Source organism: Galleria mellonella, unplaced genomic scaffold (genome assembly GCF_026898425.1).
Source record: "Galleria mellonella isolate WM207_F2 unplaced genomic scaffold, CSIRO_AGI_GalMel_v1 utg78, whole genome shotgun sequence".
Lineage (NCBI taxonomy): Eukaryota > Metazoa > Arthropoda > Insecta > Lepidoptera > Pyralidae > Galleria > Galleria mellonella.
In genome coordinates this window covers 789,753-811,995 of record NW_026442151.1, presented here as the reverse complement: position 1 = coordinate 811,995, position 22,243 = coordinate 789,753, and the positions used below count along the sequence as shown (strand labels likewise).

The 22,243-nt window shown below is 29.9% G+C and overlaps 3 protein-coding genes across 5 annotated transcripts in view; 2 read left to right on the top strand and 1 right to left on the bottom strand.

The window, feature by feature from the left end:
* Nucleotides 1–1,198: 1,198 nt before the first annotated feature.
* Nucleotides 1,199–2,139, top strand: LOC113517334 (eukaryotic translation initiation factor 1A, X-chromosomal). Its single transcript, XM_026901989.3, has one exon. The coding sequence runs from the start codon at nucleotides 1,321–1,323 to the stop codon at nucleotides 1,765–1,767; it is 447 nt and encodes a 148-aa protein (XP_026757790.1). The 5' UTR covers nucleotides 1,199–1,320; the 3' UTR covers nucleotides 1,768–2,139.
* Nucleotides 2,140–8,659: 6,520 nt separating this feature from the next.
* On the top strand, nucleotides 8,660–17,152 carry LOC113517278 (A-kinase anchor protein 1, mitochondrial). 2 transcript variants are annotated; one of them, XM_026901913.3, is made up of 8 exons: nucleotides 8,660–8,820; nucleotides 9,765–10,606; nucleotides 10,767–11,007; nucleotides 11,117–11,256; nucleotides 11,989–12,160; nucleotides 13,206–13,424; nucleotides 13,948–14,081; nucleotides 15,291–17,152. In XM_026901913.3, exons 2-8 carry the CDS (start codon nucleotides 9,788–9,790, stop codon nucleotides 15,360–15,362), a joined length of 1,797 nt encoding a protein of 598 aa, XP_026757714.2. In that variant the 5' UTR covers nucleotides 8,660–8,820; nucleotides 9,765–9,787; the 3' UTR covers nucleotides 15,363–17,152. The 2 variants fall into 2 exon arrangements, with proteins under 2 accessions (XP_026757714.2, XP_026757713.2); XM_026901912.3 differs by having other exon boundaries at nucleotides 8,661–8,820; nucleotides 11,983–12,160.
* Nucleotides 17,153–19,047: 1,895 nt separating this feature from the next.
* The window catches only part of LOC113517224 (NADPH--cytochrome P450 reductase), a 36,737-nt gene continuing 33,541 nt past the window's right edge, over nucleotides 19,048–22,243 (bottom strand). For both annotated transcript variants that reach the window (XM_026901824.3, XM_026901825.3), the window contains one exon: nucleotides 19,048–22,089. In XM_026901824.3, the coding sequence (XP_026757625.1) occupies nucleotides 21,945–22,089 (145 nt within the window). In that variant the 3' untranslated portion in view covers nucleotides 19,048–21,944. The remainder of the gene's footprint in view (nucleotides 22,090–22,243) is intronic.

Sequence of the window (22,243 nt, the reverse complement as noted above, 5' to 3'; positions counted from 1 at the left end):
AACTAATTTATCGTTGAATTCGTCAGGATAAGCCAACTGACTTACCTTTTCATCCTCACCAATCATCCCTCACTGGTTACCCTTTAATGTATCCCGCCTGCACTATCGGGATAAATTGGCGTACATCCATAAAAAAAAAATGACAGATGCTAAGATTATTAAATAGAGCAAAGAGTGCCAAAAACAGTCTCGCAATTTTTAGCAAAGTTTAGTTAGTATGATCAATTATAATTTATATTAAATAAATAACTTCGACTTTATATATTTTAATATGCGTGTTATATATAGCGTGTGAACATTATTACTATTAGAATGTAATGTTTTGTTAGAATAGAGACCGTATGATCTCTATTCTAATAAAACATTACAAGCATACCGTAGTCGTATGATCACGGTATGCTCATGATGCTCTTTATACATTTCCATTCCTTAAGACTAAGCTATTACGCCTCCGTACCCTATAATTTCATTGTAATACTCCATATCTCCTTTACATCGAAACATCCCTGCCTGCACAACTGCATCACGATAGAAACAAGAATGGGACAAATGTACCCAAGCAACCGACTTTTGAACAGTCTCCCTCTGGTTGCTGGTATATAAATGATATCGCCACCTTCTACATACTATCCTTAGTCTATGCATTTCCCAGTTATAAACTCATATAATGTAACGATAAAATATTTCATTGACAAAACTATTAGGATGAAAATATTTTAAACGCGGTATTAACTATATATATACCTTCTTAAAATATATGAATAGATTATATATGTATAAAGATTTTAAGTCATAGGCAAAACTCTTTTGTGATATTGCCACACTTCGGTTAATTAAAGTTAAAACAGGAAGACAAGTACTATTCTAAATGTAAGTTAAGACACTCATCAACTGAATGATGTTTCACTTCGGTACATTAAAAAAGACTTCAAACTTTTTACTTATGGTTAGGGTTACTTTTAAATAGGTAAATTCTTGAGCCAAGTATGTACCTATTAAAAATAAAAAAGAAAAATATGATTGACTCAAAAAACGCTAAAGAAATACCAAAGATACTCTAGTGCTTATATTTACTTCACAAACATGTTTGTAATTTACTTTAGTCTTTGCCAAAAACATTGAATTAAAGACTTTACGTTTATAATGTTGGCATCACTGTTGCGATCGTGTCAATAAATTTCATCCATAGACTAAAAATTACTACAAAATTAAAAAGTCTGCAAGCTGTCAAGGTAAACCAAACTAGTTGTCGTTGTTCAACAAATTCATGAGGTTTTCATAGTCTAGTTGTATATGTTTGTACTCAAGATTATATAAAATATGCCGAAAAACAAAGGAAAAGGTGGTAAAAACAGGAGGAGAGGTAAAAACGAAAATGAAACAGAAAAACGTGAGTTAGTCTTCAAAGAAGATGGCCAAGAGTACGCCCAAGTCACAAAGATGCTCGGTAATGGCCGCCTGGAGGCCATGTGCTTTGATGGCATAAAACGTTTATGTCATATTCGTGGAAAATTAAGAAAAAAGGTTTGGATTAATCAAGGAGATATCATATTAATCGGTTTACGAGATTATCAAGATGCCAAAGCAGACGTCATCTTGAAGTACACTCCTGACGAGGCAAGGAATCTAAAAACTTATGGAGAATTTCCAGAGACAGTGCGCATCAATGAAACTGTTGTCTATTCTGTGGATGGTCTGGATGAGGATATCGAATTTGGAGACGAAGTCAGTTCAGAAGATGAAGCAGATGCAGTTGATGCTATATAAAAAAAATATTAGTTCTATTTATAATAATATTTACAGTAAGTCTATGTAAATTTATTTTGATGTTATAAAATAAACATGACTTTGTGAATTTGTATAGTTCTGCAAATTTTCAAACACCTTATAAATAATGTACCTTAATACTACTACTGTCAGTATTTATTGCTCGAAATTTCATTGTAAGTGTTAATAATACATATTCGGTTTCAAAATTCAAATAATTACTGAGTTATCATTAAACCATTCTTTACATTAATAATTGGAAGGGAAATTTTCTGTGGAACATTCCTTGAATTCATTTTACACACTATTATTTAAAGTCACTCTTTAAATTTTTAAGGAATGTATATAAATTAAATATATAATACCAACCTATTTCATTGCTATTATTTCTTCTTAGTGTATACTGATTAATGTAATTATACCCACTTAATATATAAATTTAACAATTAAATTCAAATCTTAATATATAGAAAATTGATGTTATAATATTAATTCATGCTAATCTTTAAAACCACTTAACCTAAAATTTTGAAAATGTGCTGCTTGCTGCTGCAACTTGAGAGATAGGATAGTTTTTATTCTGATAAGAAAAAAATTTAACCAGTAAAAGTAAAGCAATGTTTGCCAGGTAGTATAATTATAAAATAATGTGTATAAAGTTTTAATTCTTCTTATTACATTAAGTCTATAAGGGCAGATTGTTAGTGCCTCTAAGGCAATGGTATCCGATATGATCTAAGTGAATTGAATTGAGCGTGAATTTACTGGGTACAGAGGAATAACACCTGAGCCCTCAGGAATGGTAACACATTGGGGGGGTATCATGGGCGAAACAGTATACTCTGTTATGTCCATGGTACTGCTCATGTCTATAGGCAACAGTTACCACTTTCCATCAGGTAGACCATCAGCTTGTTTGCCATTCTAAGATGTATAAAAAAAAGTGATCCCTGAGAGAAAATTATATTCATGTGGGGGACAATCAATTGAGGGATTTATTGTATTCTCCTTTTATTAAAAAAAAAAAGCCAAAATAATTGATTTGATTTAAGCAGATTGTAACTATCATTTTTTTATTTCACATTTTATTTTTTTATATTTAGGATAACAACTTAATAGTTATTACATGACATAAATATCCTAAGCCAGTAACAATTATCCACAAACATTAATAGAATATACAACATATATGTCTGGGTATTAATCATTATATAAAGAAATTACAGAACTATATATAAAAAAAAAATCCTTCAAGGTGACTAGAACATTTCAAAGTAAGAGTTATTACTAAGATGACTAATTATCAAATTTTTCAGAATCCCTACCTGATGAATGTTAAAAGTGTAACTACCTGAAAGCATGAACAATATTCTGGACATGATGTACTTGGTACATAATAATGTCTATTTATTTGAAATATTATTCCATTAATTTTATACTTAATATTAACACTAGTCAATAACACACTCAATGAAAGTATATATTGATATATTGCTTTATGATGTATATACAAGTTCCACAATTTTTTTTTTTTGTATTGGGGTCTAGTATACTTATAAAAACAACTACAACAATACCAACAACAGAAAACCAGAAAAGATTTTAATGCTGTAAGTACTATTACTGTACTATCTATCTAGTTAGTAATTAATATCTAAATTACTACTAATATTAATAGTAATGTGTTCTTGGAGAATCTGTGCACATGTCTATAGGTGATGGTTACCACTTTCCATCAGATGGGCCGTCAGCTTGTTTGCCATTCTAAGTTGTATAAAAAAAAACTTTTTTGTACCTCAGAATGGCGGTAAACTATCCCTGATATGATGTAATAATATAAATATCTACAAATGTTATACTATTGATTTGAACCACACTTCTAAAGTACTGATAAAGTATGTATTGTTGAAGTATCTTTCACTTATTGCCACTTCTAATAAATATTGTATATGCTTCCCAGGTGTAGGATAATTAAATGTTGTTTTCTGTACATTTAAGCTACTTATTTTTGCTTTAGATGAGATCTCATCTAATTGATGTGATGGAATTGTTTTTAAAATCCTTTTTACTGTGGTCACAAGAAAGTTACAGCAAAGAACAAATTTTTAATATCAGTAAAAAGCTTTTAAATAAGTAAAAAAAATGTTTTTAAAAATAAGCTTTTAGGTTACAGTGGACACACTGATCTCCAACCTAGCTTTCTCCTTACAATTATGTTGTATAAAATCATTGATTTTGTTCTGCGCACCTCTTTCAACTTATAGACTTTCACATTGCATTATTTATGGCTTATAAGAGATAGGATTCAATGCGATCATTTAGGTGAACTATGACAATTTTGTAACTGTTTTGTAAACTCTTTGAACGCCTTTGAAAAGGCGGCATAAGAGTGACAATTACAATATATGTGATATTGAACAATAAGAAGGTCAAACAAATTTTTTTTCTTTAAAACTCGTCATTACAGTCGGTGCATCCCAATTTTGCGTAATGCCTCTGGTATTGCAGGCGTTCATAGGCTACGGTAACCGCTTACCATCAGGTGGGCCGTATGCTTGTTTGCCACCTCAGTGATATAAAAAAAATTTAAATGACAAGGTAACTCAGATAAATTTTCATAGATTACTTAAATGATTGCGTTAATTGTCATCTCTTAAAACTTAAACTTTTTTTATATAGGATTCTGTAACAATTTTATTAGCCTATTTTAGGTCCAAAACTTGATGCACATTTACAATTCTACAGAATATCCAATACAGAATTGGTACCGATAATCGGTCAGTTGGAACTACTTTTTTGCAGGTTTTACTTTTAACTCTATAGGTACCTATTTAAGTATTTAAATCCAAATCTCCTCCTTATGAACACATACCTCTAGTGTAACGAATTGCGGACTAACCTCAGATCTAATCGTGTTACCGCTAGTTAATAAAATTCTCCATACTAGGTGGTACACCTCAAAGAGTATAATTACCCCTTAGTTTATCGAGAACCTAACGTAAATAAGCTTCTAAATATCTTCACGTCACAAATTAAGTGAATACGTTACAGTTAGCAGCAATGAATTCGTTACATCCAACAACAGTGTATTTTATCAAAGAGTATTTTTCAGTGTCGTTTTAATCTTTTCGAAAAATAAAACACGCGGCGAGTTGTAACCTAATAACTTTAAAATAAAAATAATTGTTGCTTTCCTAAAGAAATAGCTATAAAAATCCACAGAAACTTAGGGATATCATGAAATCACGGTAAACATCAAATAATGAAATTTTATTATAAAATTCTAGCTTCTGGCCGCAATTTCGTACGCATGACTTTAAAGTAGGTACCACTTCTAGACAGCATGTCAAAATAAAATTCACCAAATTTTAAGTTAGACCTTCAAAAACAACTTCTAAAACCACATTCTATTTGATACAGTAGTTTTAACGTGATTGCGGAACAGTCATACAGACAACAATTCCATAAATCGTTTTAGGTTCTATTGCTCGTAGTAAGCTGCCTGATCTTTCACAAGAACACGACAATTTCACTCAAATATCTCTCATGTACAGACATAGTCTAGTTACAATTTTATTATACAAGTAAATAATTATCTTTTTAAAAAAATTAACGGTACTATACAAAATATTAGTTAAGTACAAGGTGTTCAGCAATAACATTTCACTAAATCAAATTTAGTAAAATAGACTATGTTTATGTTCCTTTGCGAATATTTTGTGAAGCAAATATCCGATTAAAATATCTTTTGTATAAGATTGTTTAATTTTCTACCTATATACTATAGACTAGATAAAAATCTATAATTATAATTTTTGTATTAAGTGGTTATATAGCACGAGCTGTGTGAATACTAGGTGCTTACCTTAATGGTTAGATTTTCTACAAATTTACATTCGACTTCTTACTATTTATAACTTTCCTATAAAAATAAATCATAGAATAATAAATCATACCCGTGATACTTACATTGAAAACCTTTTAATATTCCCTAGACACTTTCGTTTTAAAATCTTTTTTGTAGAATAAATCTTCTAAATCCTTAAAAATAAATCGACTCTTTGTCAGCTAATTATCAAATTGGCTGACTCGTTTTTATTTATTAGTGTTGTTTATACTTACGTATACATTTTATCTTGGTGTATATATATTTAAATAATAAATAAAAAAGAGTTTTTTTTCCCATTAAAAACATGCAAAAATTATAAGACAAAAAATAAAATTAATAAAGAAATCAGATAACCGATAATTATCTTCAATTTTAAACATAAAATACAATTATAAATACACAATTTTTAAAAAATTACCGCCATTTTTTTGGCGTGGCATGTATCCGACAAAATTCTCGAAATGGATCTTTTTTTTAATAAGAATTGAATTATTATTTGTATGTTGCTATTTTTTTTACATAATATAAACATAATATTTATATAGGTATATGCACAAATGAAATGAAATTTTATTTGCTAGAAACATTGTAGAAAAGGTGTTGCATAGAGATATTATTGAGTATTACACAGACTTCAATGTTCATTTCATATTAGCCTTTAACTGTTCACTGCTGATTAAGGCGATTAAAAAATGGATGATAAAAATGTCGGGAAAAATTATGTATGGGGGCATAAAATTTTAGAAATGTCAAGTTGGACATGGCACAAAAAAGGTCGGGAAACACTGTTCTAATCTATAATACAATGGTGGGGCAATAGTAAAAACAAAAATACCTATTCACAAACTAAATAGATTGTTTTAATAATTCGTTAGTGCTGCCTCTGCTAGACAATTTAGGAACTAAAAATTACTTTAATAAATTAATTCTGTCTTTTGTCTAGTGTCCGACCGAACTTTCGGTTTCGGTTTCGGCCAGAAATTCTATTTCGGCCTTAGTTTCGGTTTCGGCCTAAAATTGGCGCCGCACCGACACCAACTCAGTTAACTAGTTCATAACCTCCACTCAATACGATTAACGATGGATAGCTCGAAGCGCTATCGTATTGAGTGGAGGTTATGTTTTTTTTTAAATGGGTGATAATGGAATGATAACTCCACCCGCGCCATCGGCATACACCAGCGAGGCACCAGTGAAGGATGACAGGTGAAGATGAAGCAGGTCAGTTAACCCATCGTGACGAATTCAACAAGAATTATTAACGATGGTTTCCAGGGGGAACCACCTGGAGGTCGACCTAATAAGGCATATTGCTAGCAATGGGGCTGTCAAACTCCATTGCTAACAATCTTTTTCCCCCTAGAGGCTATGTTATACACGTAAGGATTTGTTTTGTTTTTACTTGTACTTCTGGCATGACATTCAAATACAAATGATTATTTATGAATTAATAAAACATAAACATTACTTTATTTAAATGGCAATTAGTAGGCATTTAACAACGTTTTGTTGAGTTTTATATTTAAGCGACACATAAAATAGGTAATATTTGATTTAGGTATTACTTGGATTTGCGTGTTTATAGGTAATACTTATTGGATTACATTCTGTACTCTTATATTAACATTTTTTACCAACTAAACAACTAAGTATATGCTGTGATTTTACTTTGTGTGATCTTTAATTACTTAATTTTATTCAACCACTCCTTCACACCCACATCCACACCCGTTTATTTAAGTTTTTCTAATACACGAAATTACATCTAGCTAGTCCACGAGAAGAAATCTACAAAGTCCCGCTTTTTTTTCTTGATTTGCTTTACTAATATTGTGATTTCGTATTAAAAATTAATTTAGTTTTTTTTAAGTTTACTTCCAAGAGTAAGTATAATTTTAAAATGTTTTTACATATAAATATATATGACATATTTGTTACATGGTTTAATTAGTGTTTTATTACCCTTTACCTATATGTGTGTTTGTGTAAATAATTACACTAGTTTTCAGTATAGAAGAGAAGAAATATATTTCAGTAAGTTTCGGTTAAGGTATCAGCCAAAACTGAGACCAAGGCCGAAAGTTTGATTTCGGTTTCGGCTGTAAAACCTGTTTCGGTCGGACACTACTTTTGTCATTACATGGTAATAACAATTAATTTATACTAATTTTGATTACACAATTCGTATAATTTAGAAAATTATAGAGATTTTTATAATGTTGTTATAGTGCTACGTAATTTTTTTTTAATTGGTAATTATTTGTAAACTAGCTAATTTTAAACTTTCGCGTTGTTTATACATATTTTACGCTACTATTAGTATGGAACTAATAGTCTACTAACAATATACCCTATCAGGTTGACCTCCACGTGGCCCCCCCTGGAAACCATCGTGCTGATTTCCAGGTGTATTCATCACGAGGGGCTAACTGACCCACCTTTTCAATAAAAAAATGCATTAATGCAAAATTACATGATTCATCTCTAATCTCCACTAATATTGTAGATGTATTAAACATCTATAAGTTTCTTTTAATATCACTTTTTAATACAATAATTTATCAACAGAATTTATGAAAAATAAACCTCATATATTATATTACACGCTATTATTCCAAACTTGCTTAATTATACAATATTATCTTGCCTACTTGTACAACAATTAGTCAATAACCCTAAGTTTGTCTTGAAAAGATTGCTTTTAGCAGTAAAACCCTTACTGTACTTATACAACTGTATTGTTACATTTATTGTCTTGCTTATTCCCTATATTGTATAATACAAGTATACCTATTCATTTATTCAATTTCTCTATTATTAAATATCTATGTAATCCTTCTATACTGCCTACATAAAAGAACTATCTTCATATTAATATTAAAATCGTTAATCTAGACACTTATTTTTATTATATACTTATAAAATCAGTTTTATTTTGTTTTCAAAGAAAAATAAAAAACCTTTTATCATTTTTTTAATGTTGCCAACTTGAGATCTCCTTTCATCCGCCATATTGAATTTTGTTGTGCTTAAAAAACATTGTGAGCACGTGGATTGTTGGATTAATTTAAGCTAAATTTGATAGTTAAATCACTTAGCACGCCTATTTGCTTTGTTTTCAGATATTTAATTATAAGTGGAACTATTACTTGTTTCATCTCAAAGTAAGTATATTATGTTTCTGTTGCCGGCAACGATTTCCACATATAGAACATGGGATTTGGTCGGCAGGCTCATGGGTCATAATGCTTCAGCGTTAACACCTAAATAAATAAAATTAAACATTTATAATCCACTTCGGACCATATCTCAAATGGATATTTTGACAGAGTTTAAATTGCGTAACCTTTCATTTTGTAACCACATTTGCTTACGTGTTGGCTGTGAAGGTTTCACATAGTGTTTGTGACCCTCACTGATTCCTATTAAATGTTTTTAAGCACTGAGAAATCTGTCACACGTGGTTTCATATAATCATGATTAATAATATAATATTGTAATTTTAATTAATAAACGTGTGAAAGTGATAGGTGACTGGTAGCTGGTAATTGCTGTGTTGTGTCCAAGCTTGCTTCGAGCGGTTTTTTACTATCCATTCCAACTTGCCGTCGTGTTAAAACAAATAAGTATAAACAATAAATTATTCCAATGTTAAAAAATATTTTAAGTAACTTCATTATAGAGACATATTTTTTTAAAGTTATGTTTATTAAATTGACAATAACAATAAACATGTGGGTACAATAACCTATTTGATCTAGTCACAAATAATTATTACATCTTTTATGTGATAAATGTATAGCTTTACTTTAGTATAGCATCATTTCAAGTAAGTAGGTCACTTATCTTTATCAATATTTTTCTTTAGTTAGTAATTTTGGCAATTAGTTTATTACAGTATGCTGTGCTACTAAGGGCACTTATAAAAACTAATTGGTATTTAATAGGGACATTTAGCTTTACTTTTATATCTGATTATAGAACTGATATATTACTGATAAGCATTTTATTTTATTAATAAAATATTTTTTATATATTTTGTGTTTTGTCTACAATGGCTCTTCTTTTCTTCTGATATGTGATTTAAATCTTGTTACAATTGTTTCAGATTGGTAAAAGTGGCTCTATACAATGGCTCCCTGTCGCCAAGTACTCATGTGGTCAGTACCATCTATAGCAGTTTTATTGGGAATATTCTGGTTCAGAAAAAAGAGAGAGTTTGCCAAATCTGACCCAGGAGGAAGAGAAAGGATAAAAAGTCTTAAAGAAGAGTTAGCTGAAGTACTGAATGCTGAGGCAGAAGCTATAAAGGCCTCTCCGCTCAGCAAAACTGACCGCTCCATAATAAAGTCTACCCCAATTGATATTGTTCCTAATGGTAGTGGTTCACAAAGATCATCCCCGTTGGAATTAACAGATGAAGAAGTTGACATGGAAATAGAAAAGATTATTAGAAAAAAGTCTTTAGAAAAAAACAACAAAAGGATGTCTTTTAATGACAAACATTTGGTAGTGAGCTCATCTTTCAAGCAGCCTAGATTTGTTGTTAATAATGAGTCATCTCCTGTATTCTTATCACTTCAAACAGAAAGAAATTGTACTAAAGATGATGTTGATGCCTATTCTGTGAAGGTGGTTAATGAAGATACAGCTATAATGAAAGAAAATATCCACAATAAGTCTGAAAAAGATACTTCTCAAGATTGTACAAAAAATGATACTGTTAAGTCAGAAATGAATGCAGGTGAAGAAAGTGCAGTGACAGATACAGAAGAATTAAATATTATTGATAATGTAGTGGACGAACCTTGTGATAGTAATAACAGTGAAAATAGATTCTCTGCCCCACAAACTAGACGTATCTCTGAGAGAGACTCTGCAAATCACAGTCCAGTAGATCCTATGCTAGCTAGTCCTTCAATGTGTCACTTTTCAGATAACCACAGTGAGGTAAGTTTGTTACTATGTCACAGTATTATTGACACTTATTTTGACCTTTGCAATACAATTTTATAGTATCCTAACTTTTATTACTAAATAATTCAGTAAGCCATTATCTTATAATGGTATTAAAATTGAATCTATTTCAATTCCATATATTATTTAACAGGGTTCAAGTGACAGTGGTAAAGGATGTTCAGAAGCAGCTAGCCCACCTCCAGCTAATATGAATTTGGTCCCTTCTGACACAGGGCTTAGAATACATCAATTTATAATACCACAGACCCTGGTTGGTCTTTTAATAGGAAAACATGGTTCTTTTGTAGCCCAAATTAAAGCCAAAACTGGTGCAAGTGTGTATGTGAGGAGGCATCCTGATTCAGTTAAACAAAAAATTTGTGCAGTTGAAGGTATTATTTTATATTACTATTATTAATTATTGTTATATCACTTACCTGTTTTAATTAATATCCATTAACTTCCATAAATTAAACATGTCTTATTTTTATGGCTTTACAGGAACTCAAAGTGAAATAGAGGCAGCTTTAGATATGATAAAAGAAAAATTCCCAGAAAAAAGGTTTCCCAACTTCTGCATGCAGGAAATTAGTGCTGAATTATATCAAAGACTGGCTCCATTAGTACCAGACTTCCTACAAGTAAGTCTTTAGAATTTTAAATTATTGTACAAGATAAAATAAATATAAAATGGAAATAAATACATTAAATTTATACATTAAGAATAATGACATTTCATATAATAAAATTTGTATTAGGGGCAAATTACATTATAATAATTATAAATAATTTTTATTTAGGTAAACTTAATAATAAACATTTTTGAATCGTCATTTTTTATTAATCTACCACTCACTTTGGAATGCAATTTCAGCTGAGAAGAGTGAGCAAGAAACACAGTTGTTGATTTTTTCTTCTTAAATAAAAGTTATTAATATTAAGACTATATATTCATATGTATAAAAGCCTGCCTGCTGGTGATTATTCTATTGTTAGGTACCACTTTTCCCATGGTGACCCATGACTTGTTTTCTAATCCCATAAGAATTGAAAACTAGACAAGGAACTTAAGGAAATTTCAATAAGTAGACCAGATAAGGCTGTAATATTCTATTATGATGTCCATATATAATCAAGTTTGCAGCTGATTTGAAATAGCTTCCAAACTTGTCTGTAATTACTGTCATTGTGCATGACAATTCTACTTGAGGACACACTATAAACTGGACGCAGTTTTAAATTCGCTGCCAATTTAATGATAAACATGATCACATGTGGCCAGTACATGAAAGTCTGGTATACTGCTATAATGTAAAATTTCTGTTAATACGATCAAATTTGTGAGCATTGTATGCTGAATATATCAGTTACAGCTCGTGGAGTCTGTGAACAATGACACAATAATGACGTGCCTGGTGAGCGCGGGGCACTTCTTCCTGCAGCAACCACTGCACCCCACCTTCCCCTCTCTACATGCCCTTCACCGGCTTATGGCCGCCACATATCAGAATCCAGACGTACCGGCTCTGCCACGCCCTGTGAAAGGTAACTGGTTTTCACTGAATCACTGTTCATTTTCATTATTAACTACACATCCATTATTCTTACGTAATATAGAGCAATAATATTAAGACAAGTTTTTATAAGCTGTAGGTTTTATTGATATAAAATCGTGTTAATTATACGTAAATCTAAATTTCTACCTATTGTTTGATTATTCTATCTAAAAGAGTCACTAAATACTCATCTATTAAATTTATAATTAGTAACTTTTATACCATTAATAGCCGCTATAATTATCGATTTACAACTTATAGCACTTCCATAATGAGGAGTAATCTAATGAAGCCTCATGAGGATCCAAACAGAGATACAGCATACTATCTACTTATATCCCAAAAATGTTACCCTCTTTTATTTAACAATTGGATAAAAATTTCCCTTAAATTGCTGTATTTGTTTTATTGTCTTTGTAAGCTGTTTTTGAACTTTTACTTTCGCTTTGTGCTGACATTGTAGCACTGACATTGAAATATCACTTTCAAGACCAAGCATATTTTTGGTACTCATAAAGTGTAATGTTCCAAGTTGTTTGGCAGGACCAAAGCTTTGCAGTTTTTAAAAATAAAATAGTTCCTATGTTGCTCACTGATAATGTTACTTTCTATAAGTGAAAGAATAATTATTATTTTTAATTTTTTTTTTTATAATATTAAACTACTAAAAATAAGAATTCTTATTTCTAAAGGGGTAATTATTCACATGTCCATTTTTAGTATTAAATATCTAATTGGTATATAATATAGTATTTACCAATTACAATAATAAAAGAATTTGATTAAATTTAATCCGTAGTTTCCTCACTTCTTAGTATTGTTACATTTATATAGAACTGCAAATCAAGATTTTAGTATTCTGGAGAAGGGCAAATCCCTTTATATTAATTCACTATAAGAGTTCTTCATTCCTTTTGATATATAAAGAACCCTAGTTGTGAACACTTCATAATATTTAAAAAACCTTACATAATATTTTATATCTATATTATGTATCTATATATATCTATATATGAACATAAATACTTTTACAGAAGGGTCCATATGTGCTGCACCAACAGAGAATAATTGGTATCGTGCTCAAGTAATATCAACATCCGAGGAGAATGACACGTCTGTTGTGAAGCTGGTAGACTTTGGAGGATACCTCACAGTGGATAATGACCAGCTCAAACAGATCCGCTCTGATTTCATGACATTGCCTTTCCAGGCAACAGAAGCCCTTCTGGCGTTCGTGAAACCAGCGAAAAATGGTTAATTCTTTCATCTTTTTGCTTTTCTAGCTTACTACTACTGCTTCTTATTTTCTATTTTCTGTTTGCTTTAAAAATTAAATTAAATCTTAAATATTTTTGTCTTGATACAAGGGCGGATAATAATAACTTTATTCAATCTAATAATAATTCATAAATTATATGTTTATCATGTCAATAACCTATCTCTTGTAAAACTTAAAAATATCTTTATAAATTACAATATCTGTTTTAAAATTCAATGTTTATTTCCTATAACCAATATTTGTATATCTTATTCTTTAAAAAAAATAGTTTAAACAAATTGCATATTACAGTAAAAACTATATGAGATTGTAGTTACACATGTAAATTTTTAATTAAATATTATATTTCACGTCATTTCAACTGCAATATGCAACTTGTTTTAACTGTTTGTTATGATGTTTTGCTTTTTAATACTCTAATGGTAAGTACTTTGTTTAAAACATGATTATGCTATCTTACAGTAGGCACTTATATCAATATTGGTTGTTTATTTTAGAGCCTGAGTGGAGTAATGAGGCGCTCCGCATTATGGCGGGACTGACTGCTGGTCAGCTTCTACACGCACAAGTCGCCGGCTACGACGAGTGCGGCCTTCCGCTAGTACATCTCTACCTCACCTTAAGTCCACAGGTATATACTACGTCATTTAAGATAACAATGTGCCCTAATCCGATTTATTTATCGTAAATTTAATCAATAAAGATAACAGGGGAGCTATTTATTGACCATAAACTATGCATTTGTATAACCTTATTATTTTTTTAATATATTTTCTTAAATGATATAAAATCGATAACTGATAATAGGAATTTTGTAATCTATTCAAAACATGATCTGTTTACGATGCAGTTTTCATATCTACTACTATTTTATTTTACAATATACCATATATATAGTCGACTGTGATAAAAGAAACATCAATTAGCAATTAATTACTTTTGTCAGCAGAATCGATTGAACACATTTTTTTTTTTTTATTCATGAATATTTAATTGTAGAAATTCAATTAAGAGATTTCAATATTACTAAATTTATTTAAAACTCTTATATGTAACAATTCTAAATTGTAATAATAAAGTAGCTTTCTTTAGGTTAAAGATTTTTTTAAAATCGGTTGATTAATTGAAATTATTTAATATAAACAAACAAATGTGCAAAAAGTCCTTATTCTTATATTATGATGGGCACATTATAAACCTTCCATAGTTGCGAACTACTGGTATATCAGGATTATTATAAATAGATACCCTTTAACAATTCCAACTATTGTAGGTACGTATCCAAATTTTTTTTTAATCAATACGATTTACTCCCATTTTTATCTCTAATCAAATGTGTAGTGATTGAAGTCACTTTTATTTCTTTCTGTAGCGCAAAATCTTAAATGATTTTTATTTGGTATAATGTTGGAACTTAAATGATATTATTTTAAACTTTGGTATTGTTTACACATACTATCAGAACTTAGCCCAATCAAAAGTACTATTTACCTGCAAAACAATACAAGTAGGTACTATTTACCTGCAAAATTTTTCATGGCACTAAGTTCCGATATTGTATTTAAAAAGATGTTATTTATTTGAATTTTGATGTATGATAGAGATATTGATAGTTTTGGAGTACAAAATCTCTTAAACCTAATTATGTATACCCGTATATTTACTTACTGCTTATGTCCTTAATATTATTAATGTGAGCGTGTTTCTTTTTGCCTATTTGGTATATAAGTGCTATTAGGAATGGAGGAGGAGGACGTATTCTATTTATCCCTGTTACACAGACGAAGTCGCGTATAAAAGTTAGTTTTCTATAAATATGATTATTTGTTTTATGTTCCAGCAAGTGATATTCCTAAACAGAGAGTTAGTGGACCGCGGCTTGGCGGAATGGGACATGCCGGTGGACTCGTGAAAGATACCTCGCCGCATGCGTTCCACTTCTGTTACTTACTTGTGACTTTATTTTTATTTTGACGCTGATTAGTATAATGGGATTGCATTTCAATGTACATACACATTAATTTCACTACTATACTGAGTACTGGTAGTGAATTATCGAGACTTAATTTGTTTTTATTTTTATGAGTTGTCGAGTTAACTCTTAATAAATGTTTTCTTTTAGTTGACTTTTGATTTCATAGCTACAGTTAATCAGGCCAATCTGTATAAGCTTGCTCTTATATAAATTAAATTACAATGAGAATAGCAATATGTTATCTATATATTCTAATACTTTCAAATCTATTTGGTCTTTATATTCATTTTTAAGTTACTCTTAATATTTCATTTCGTCTAAGCTCCCACAACAGTAACATAAAGCATGCAATACGCTTATATAAGTATATTACAAATTTCATATATTGCAAATTGTTTCTTAAGTCGTTAATCATTATTCGGCAATCGAACGAGGTCTACATTTTTGATAACCTTTGCGAGGGCCATATAGTTTTTATAATATTCAGGATGCTCATTATCACTAAGTTAAGTTGATTGACACTGCCTTTTCGATTATTAATTTTCTCATGTATTCGTCTTGATTCGATGTCATCTAAATCAAGTCAACGTAATATTATTAGAGGTGCCAAATACTGCTTGTATTTTTCATAACCTATTATGCATAATACGCTGTTTTATAACACTTTTATTTAAAAAGATGTCGGCGATATCGCCTTGAAAGATGTGCCTTTATGCAATGTTTTCCTTTTAATTTTAAACTTTCCATATTCTATAATGTATATAAAATACTTTACCACAAGAAATAATGCGTACTATGCGCAATTGTAAAGCTTAACGATATAATGCATATCGTTATATTTTACGTATTTTATTTACATTAAATTAATGGAATTATACAATTATATGTATAATATTTTACGACGGTTGACTGAATATGTATAATAGTTGTAAAATTGTATAATGTGTGTGTAAAAAGAAAGTACAATAAAAAGTGACGTTTATGACAAAAATTGATAATGAATATATCTGTATATTTCCCAATTTACACCAATTATTTAATATCATAAAAATTACAAGTTGACTTTATTTTTTGCAATGATCTTTTCTTAAATTTGAATATCAGTTATGAATTCAATACTTATTTTACTAATTTCAGTCGCTCACTGCAAAATATCTGGTCATCTTTTTAGGTATTTAAGCTATTGGAGCGATCAACTTCTGTTTACTTTTCTTTCCTTTCAGATGGCACACTGATCGTCATTGTAATACATATTACAATTGAAGCTTTGATATAATCGTTTAGTAATTTGAAGTTGTAATAAGCACATTGATAATTCCCGACTTGTTAGTTTAATAGTGTACATAATAGAAATGTTAAGTAGCAATAAAAATATATTCATTGTATGGTAGTGAATCCAGTATTTTATTATGTTGAAAATTAAGTGTTTGTTTTTAGTGTTATTCTGTACGCGTATTGTGTAGTATAGTTGAAAGCTTTTTGGGGAAGCTTAGATTCAGCGTCGTTGAGTCCATTATATTATTATTAGATTTACTTAATAAAAAAGCCAGCGGGTTTTTATTTCTTGTGTTTATATATTAGTTAATATGTACGTAATAATAAATCGGTTAGTGTTCCGAGTATAAATAGATATAAACAGCTGGCTCTCAATTTGCATTTTGTTGCCCCTCTTGTATATAAACTATTATATTTGCGGTTAAATCAATAAATTATCGTTTAAAAATTAATTTTGTATTTTTATTTTAGTTGTCATATTAGTTTTATCGTGGTTCAAGATGTTGGTTTTAACTAAAAGTTAACGGAAATAATTAGATCATAATGAAAAGAACTCGCATAAAGCGTAGTTTTTAATTTTATACATGTTGGATTCCCATAAACATTAAATTTGTCAACCATTCATATATAGTCAATATCAACATATGCATACTTAAAAAATGCCACGACACGAAACAAATTATTTTTATTAAAATTATATAAAAACAATCCTGAATTCCTTATTGAAATCAGTCCATCCTATTTGAGGGCTACAATATCGCGGAAAAAAATTAATTAGGTGAGTCAACTGGAATCTAATATTAAATATGTATTTAATAAAGGATATGTGCCCATTGAGAGATGCCTTGCTTCTAACAATGATTTTTTTGTACATATTTTATGTATGACGAAACATAATCGTTCGTTCAATATTCATATTATTAAAACGGCGGCCAAGTTCAAGTCAGAGCCGCACAACGAGGGTTCGTACAAACCTGTAGGCATGTAATTGTTTGTTAATTCCAGGAATCTAGTCACAAATATTTTTTTTTCCCAATTATGTTGTAAATTTGTCCTCAAAACGTATAATTCCAATGTTAGTATCATAAAGGTGCAATTGAAAATTGGAACCAGTTAGACAAAAAAATGTACAGCTACATTCACCAAAAAAGTTTTTATTTTGTGAAATGTCTACAAATTTACAGTATAAATGGAACATAAACGGCCGTATCTTTTGATTGTGTCGATTTAGAAGTGTAATATTTTTACTACTTTAAAGAAATTGCAGACCTGAGTACATATTAATTTCAACTCGATACCTTCACGCGTTCCTAAGGGTCTTACATACATACGGATTCCGTTCTTTCCTTTGGAAGTACGGAACTCTAAAAAGTATTATATATACATATATATATATATATATATATATATATATATATATATATATATATATATATATATATATATAGTTAGTTTTAGAGTTAATAAAAAATAAGAATATTCCAGCGATATCATCTGGTACTACTGCTGGACACAAGCCTTCCCCATAAGGGGAGTTTTGCCAGTAATTGCCACGCGTAACGCGCAAGGCGGGTTAGCAACGATGGTTACGCTTTTAGAGATGTTTAAAGAATGACGCTGCTGCCCATCCCTCGCTCTCGTTGCCAGTGTATACCAATAACGCAAGCGGGGTTATCATGTCATTTTCACCCCCCTCACCCTCCCTTAGTCGCCTCTTATCTTACCCTGAAGAAGCCTCTTTACCCCCCTTTTGAAGAACCCCAATAAATGATATCTGTATATAAGAGATTTAAAAAAAATCGATAGAAAAGGTCTTATTATCATTAAGAGCAACAGAAGCAAAACAATATTTTTTTTATTTTTTATGTTTATGAGGTAAATACCACACCAAATTTAAAATCTGGTGTGTTTTATCTTCATATACCTAAAGTAATTTACTTTATTAGTTTTTGTACCTCCAAAATTCATGTTTTTTTATGCAACATAGAATGGCAAGGAAGTTGACGGCCACCTGATGGAAAAAAGTAACCGTCGCCTATAGACATGAGCAGTACCATGGACATAACAGTGTATACTGTTTATGTATTCGAAGACTCGGGCAAAATCAAGTAAAAAGAAGGAAATCTCGAAATTAAGCCCAATATGAAGTCGTCTATGTCAACAATAGCTGTGATACGAAAATATTTTCTAATACTCTAATAGCCATGCCCAAAAAATAGCAATCAATAACTACTTTTTTTTTAAATTATGATCTATATAAATAATAGAAAAATAATAAATAAATAAATATATCAATCACAAAATCGTTTGAAAAGTTAAAAACTGGTTATTGAATTAAAAGTCATAGTGATATAAATCCATTATTATTATGTACTACATACAAAATGTATATTTCTTATAATCTAATGCCCAGTCCACTTAACATAAATTTACCAACAAATCACAACTACAATTCGTCCATTTAAATTCATAAAAAACTATTTTACATCAATAATATTTTATTTATTAAAATTTAACATTTTATAACTTTTAAATACATATAAAAATATTTATATTTTTTAACAAATTATAATTCTAGTTACATAATTTTGTTTATTATTTTGTGAAAATGCATTAATTTTCCATGTTGGAATAGATACTATGACTATTAAATACATTGGCGTATTTAAGAATATATTTTATGGGGGCCTGGCCCCTTAAAAAAAGGCTTATATGTACTCTCAATGTCTTTGCGAAATTTCGCTCGGATCCTTGGATGTGCACTGCTCACCCAGCCCCATTCAATATATATATAGAATAATGTAATCTGTTTTAGAAACTCTGTTACATATAAAATATAAATCAATTTATTAATTTTATTATAATTTAATTCATAACAAATAAACATAACAACTTAGCAATGTTAATAAAGAAAAGAAATACCCGCATACGGAAAAAAGTGCTGCCCAAAGTAGGTGTTAAAGATTATATATTGAAACTAAACAAGTTCTGGTAAATTACAAATTTATTTTATATAAGGATTGACATAAATTTTCAGTAGATATTATTTACCGATAACATAAAAAGTAATTATAAAAAAAAAAAAAACACCTAAAATAATAGCTTATTTATTATTTTTGACATGTGACCCAGAAGCTTATTTTTTTAATAATTATGGCCACTTATGCGCGTATTTCTGTATCATGTTAGATCTCTGCCCCTTTATTCATAAAATTACAACTTTTTACAAACCTATTTTACTTACATTACATTATTTTATCAATTTCTTTCAAATTAAAAATTTAACATAAAGAGACAAAACAATTCAATGGTTAAAATAGATTTATGAACGGTTTGACGTTTTTTTATAAGTAAAGGGATAATTATTTAATATATTTTTTCCTAAATACCCCATTCACACAAAAAAATTATAAAATATATTACTTGTCTTTTACAATTAAATATTATTATAACATTATTTATTGCTTCATAAAATCATTCCCAGAAACGTAGGTATGGTGTTAAAAATGGACCACAAACAATAAATAACGTCATTCAGTACCGGAAACAAAATCAGTCTATAAATTGTCTACTCCATTTAAAAGTTTTTGGTACCAACAAAACAATTTACTGAACGAGGTTTTGTGTTCTGCGATGCCCTGCAGGCTATTGAATTATTTGCGATCTTTTAGAGTGCACAATAGATTATTTTTTATGTTTAATTATAAAACAAATGTCAAATTTAATCCCATAAATTCTTTGTAGTATACTTCAAAACACCATGATTTAAGTATATAAACTTACAGATAAAAATAGTTACTCAGGATCTAAAGCCATCATAAAATATAAAAAATTTACAGACATACTTATGAATCATAAAACAGAAGATATACTAGATATCAGCCTTTATCCATTTGAAAGCTTTTTGTGAGCACTAAAAACCTGACAGTTTTAAGAGATTAAGTGAAGCTATCTTGAAAATTGGCACTAAAAATCGTACACATAACATGCTAGTTTGTAGTCACATGATCTAAACTTTTAATAAATCCACTGGACTTGATAAAGTTGTACCGAACTTCTACTATATGGAGATTCCATTAAGCTCGAGCAATTATAATCACTATTTGCTACAAAAAGGTACCACCACCAGATGAATTGAAATATGTTTTTTTAAAAAATAAATGAAAGAAGTCCAAACTTGAACTACAAGCCCATCGTCATCCTGTGGCATACCTACAAGCTTTTTACCAAAGTCTTCCCTCTGGGCATAGGATCTAATGCAATTCAGCCAGTGTGACAGTTCGAAGACAGTAAAAACATTTCATCTTTACAAGATGGTTTCTTAAGAACAATAAGTAACCTTTTTCGTAACATTTGATTCAGTGGAAAATTGGGAGTTTGATAAATTCGTTGAAGAGAGCTCTTGTATAGATGACGAATATATAGAATCTGTTAGAGAAATCTACGACAGTGCTTCGTTACAGATGAGATTTCTTCAGTTAACTAAATCAGTGTATTAAAAATTTGTTAAAATGATGATAAGACGACACGAACTAATCAAGATTTTTACTCACTACAGCAGTAAATGCTATTAAAATGATAAGGGTATTATGTAAATAAAAAAACTGAATCATCTCAAGTTTACTAATAACATTATCTTCAGTGAATCCTCTAGTCGTTAGAGGATACACTGTAAATACGGCTAAATCTAACTATGTAACCCAAATGTTTGAAGAAATTTATGCCCAAGGTACGAGTTCATGATTACGAATGGTCGCAAAGTAATTAATTAGGTTGAGAAACAAGACTAGACATAATCCACCGCATTGCCACCTCAAGTTGTCCATCTCTACCTGAGAGTAGCGATACTGTCGATCAAATATAAGCTGCTTGGAAAATAAATCAATAAGATTTTGGAATAGAGTTTATATATGAGTAAAAGATTTAGAAAAACACTGGCCTTATAGAATGACGATATTGTTCGTGTCGTAAAAAAATGTTGGACAGGTGTAGGCCGAGACCAAAAAGTGAGGGTGCATTGAAAAAAAAAAAATGTCCTGCAGTGAACGAAAAAAGCTAAGAGGGAGGAAATATGAGATGATAATAATACATATTACCGAAGTTAATCAAAATGCAGTACGGCATGACAAAAACAATACTTTCAGTATTTTTGTTATTAGGGTACTTTTTTAAGCAGTTATATTTTTATAAGATTAAATTGAACTATTGCCTATTGGTATAAAAAATTTACTACAATAAAACAAATTAACTCCATACATCTGATGAATATTTCTTCATCGAATCCAGTTTTTTCAGGAACTGAGCTGCTTCGACTTCTGTGCGACCACCTTTCTCTTGAACTGCTTTTAAAAGAATATTTCGTACATCTACAGCCATATTTTTCGCATCGCTGTAAAAAAAGTTTACATTACAAATAGCTCGCTTAAAGTTGTTGCTGATAAAATATCTGTGTGATCATAATTTTTGTTTGCACTAAATTGTGTCCAGAGCGCACAATTTTAAACTAGCATACACCCAACAAAATGATGTTCATGGAGTAATTT

Excerpts from the sequence above, each read along its gene's own strand:
- LOC113517334 (XM_026901989.3), top strand. The coding sequence starts at position 1,321 with ATGCCGAAAAACAAAGGAAAAGGTGGTAAAAACAGGAGGAGAGGTAAA.
- LOC113517278 (XM_026901912.3), top strand. The coding sequence starts at position 9,788 with ATGGCTCCCTGTCGCCAAGTACTCATGTGGTCAGTACCATCTATAGCA. Across the intron at positions 11,008-11,116 it reads AAAAATTTGTGCAGTTGAAG|GAACTCAAAGTGAAATAGAG; the intron begins GTATTATTTTAT and ends ATGGCTTTACAG. Across the intron at positions 13,425-13,947 it reads CGTGAAACCAGCGAAAAATG|AGCCTGAGTGGAGTAATGAG; the intron begins GTTAATTCTTTC and ends TGTTTATTTTAG.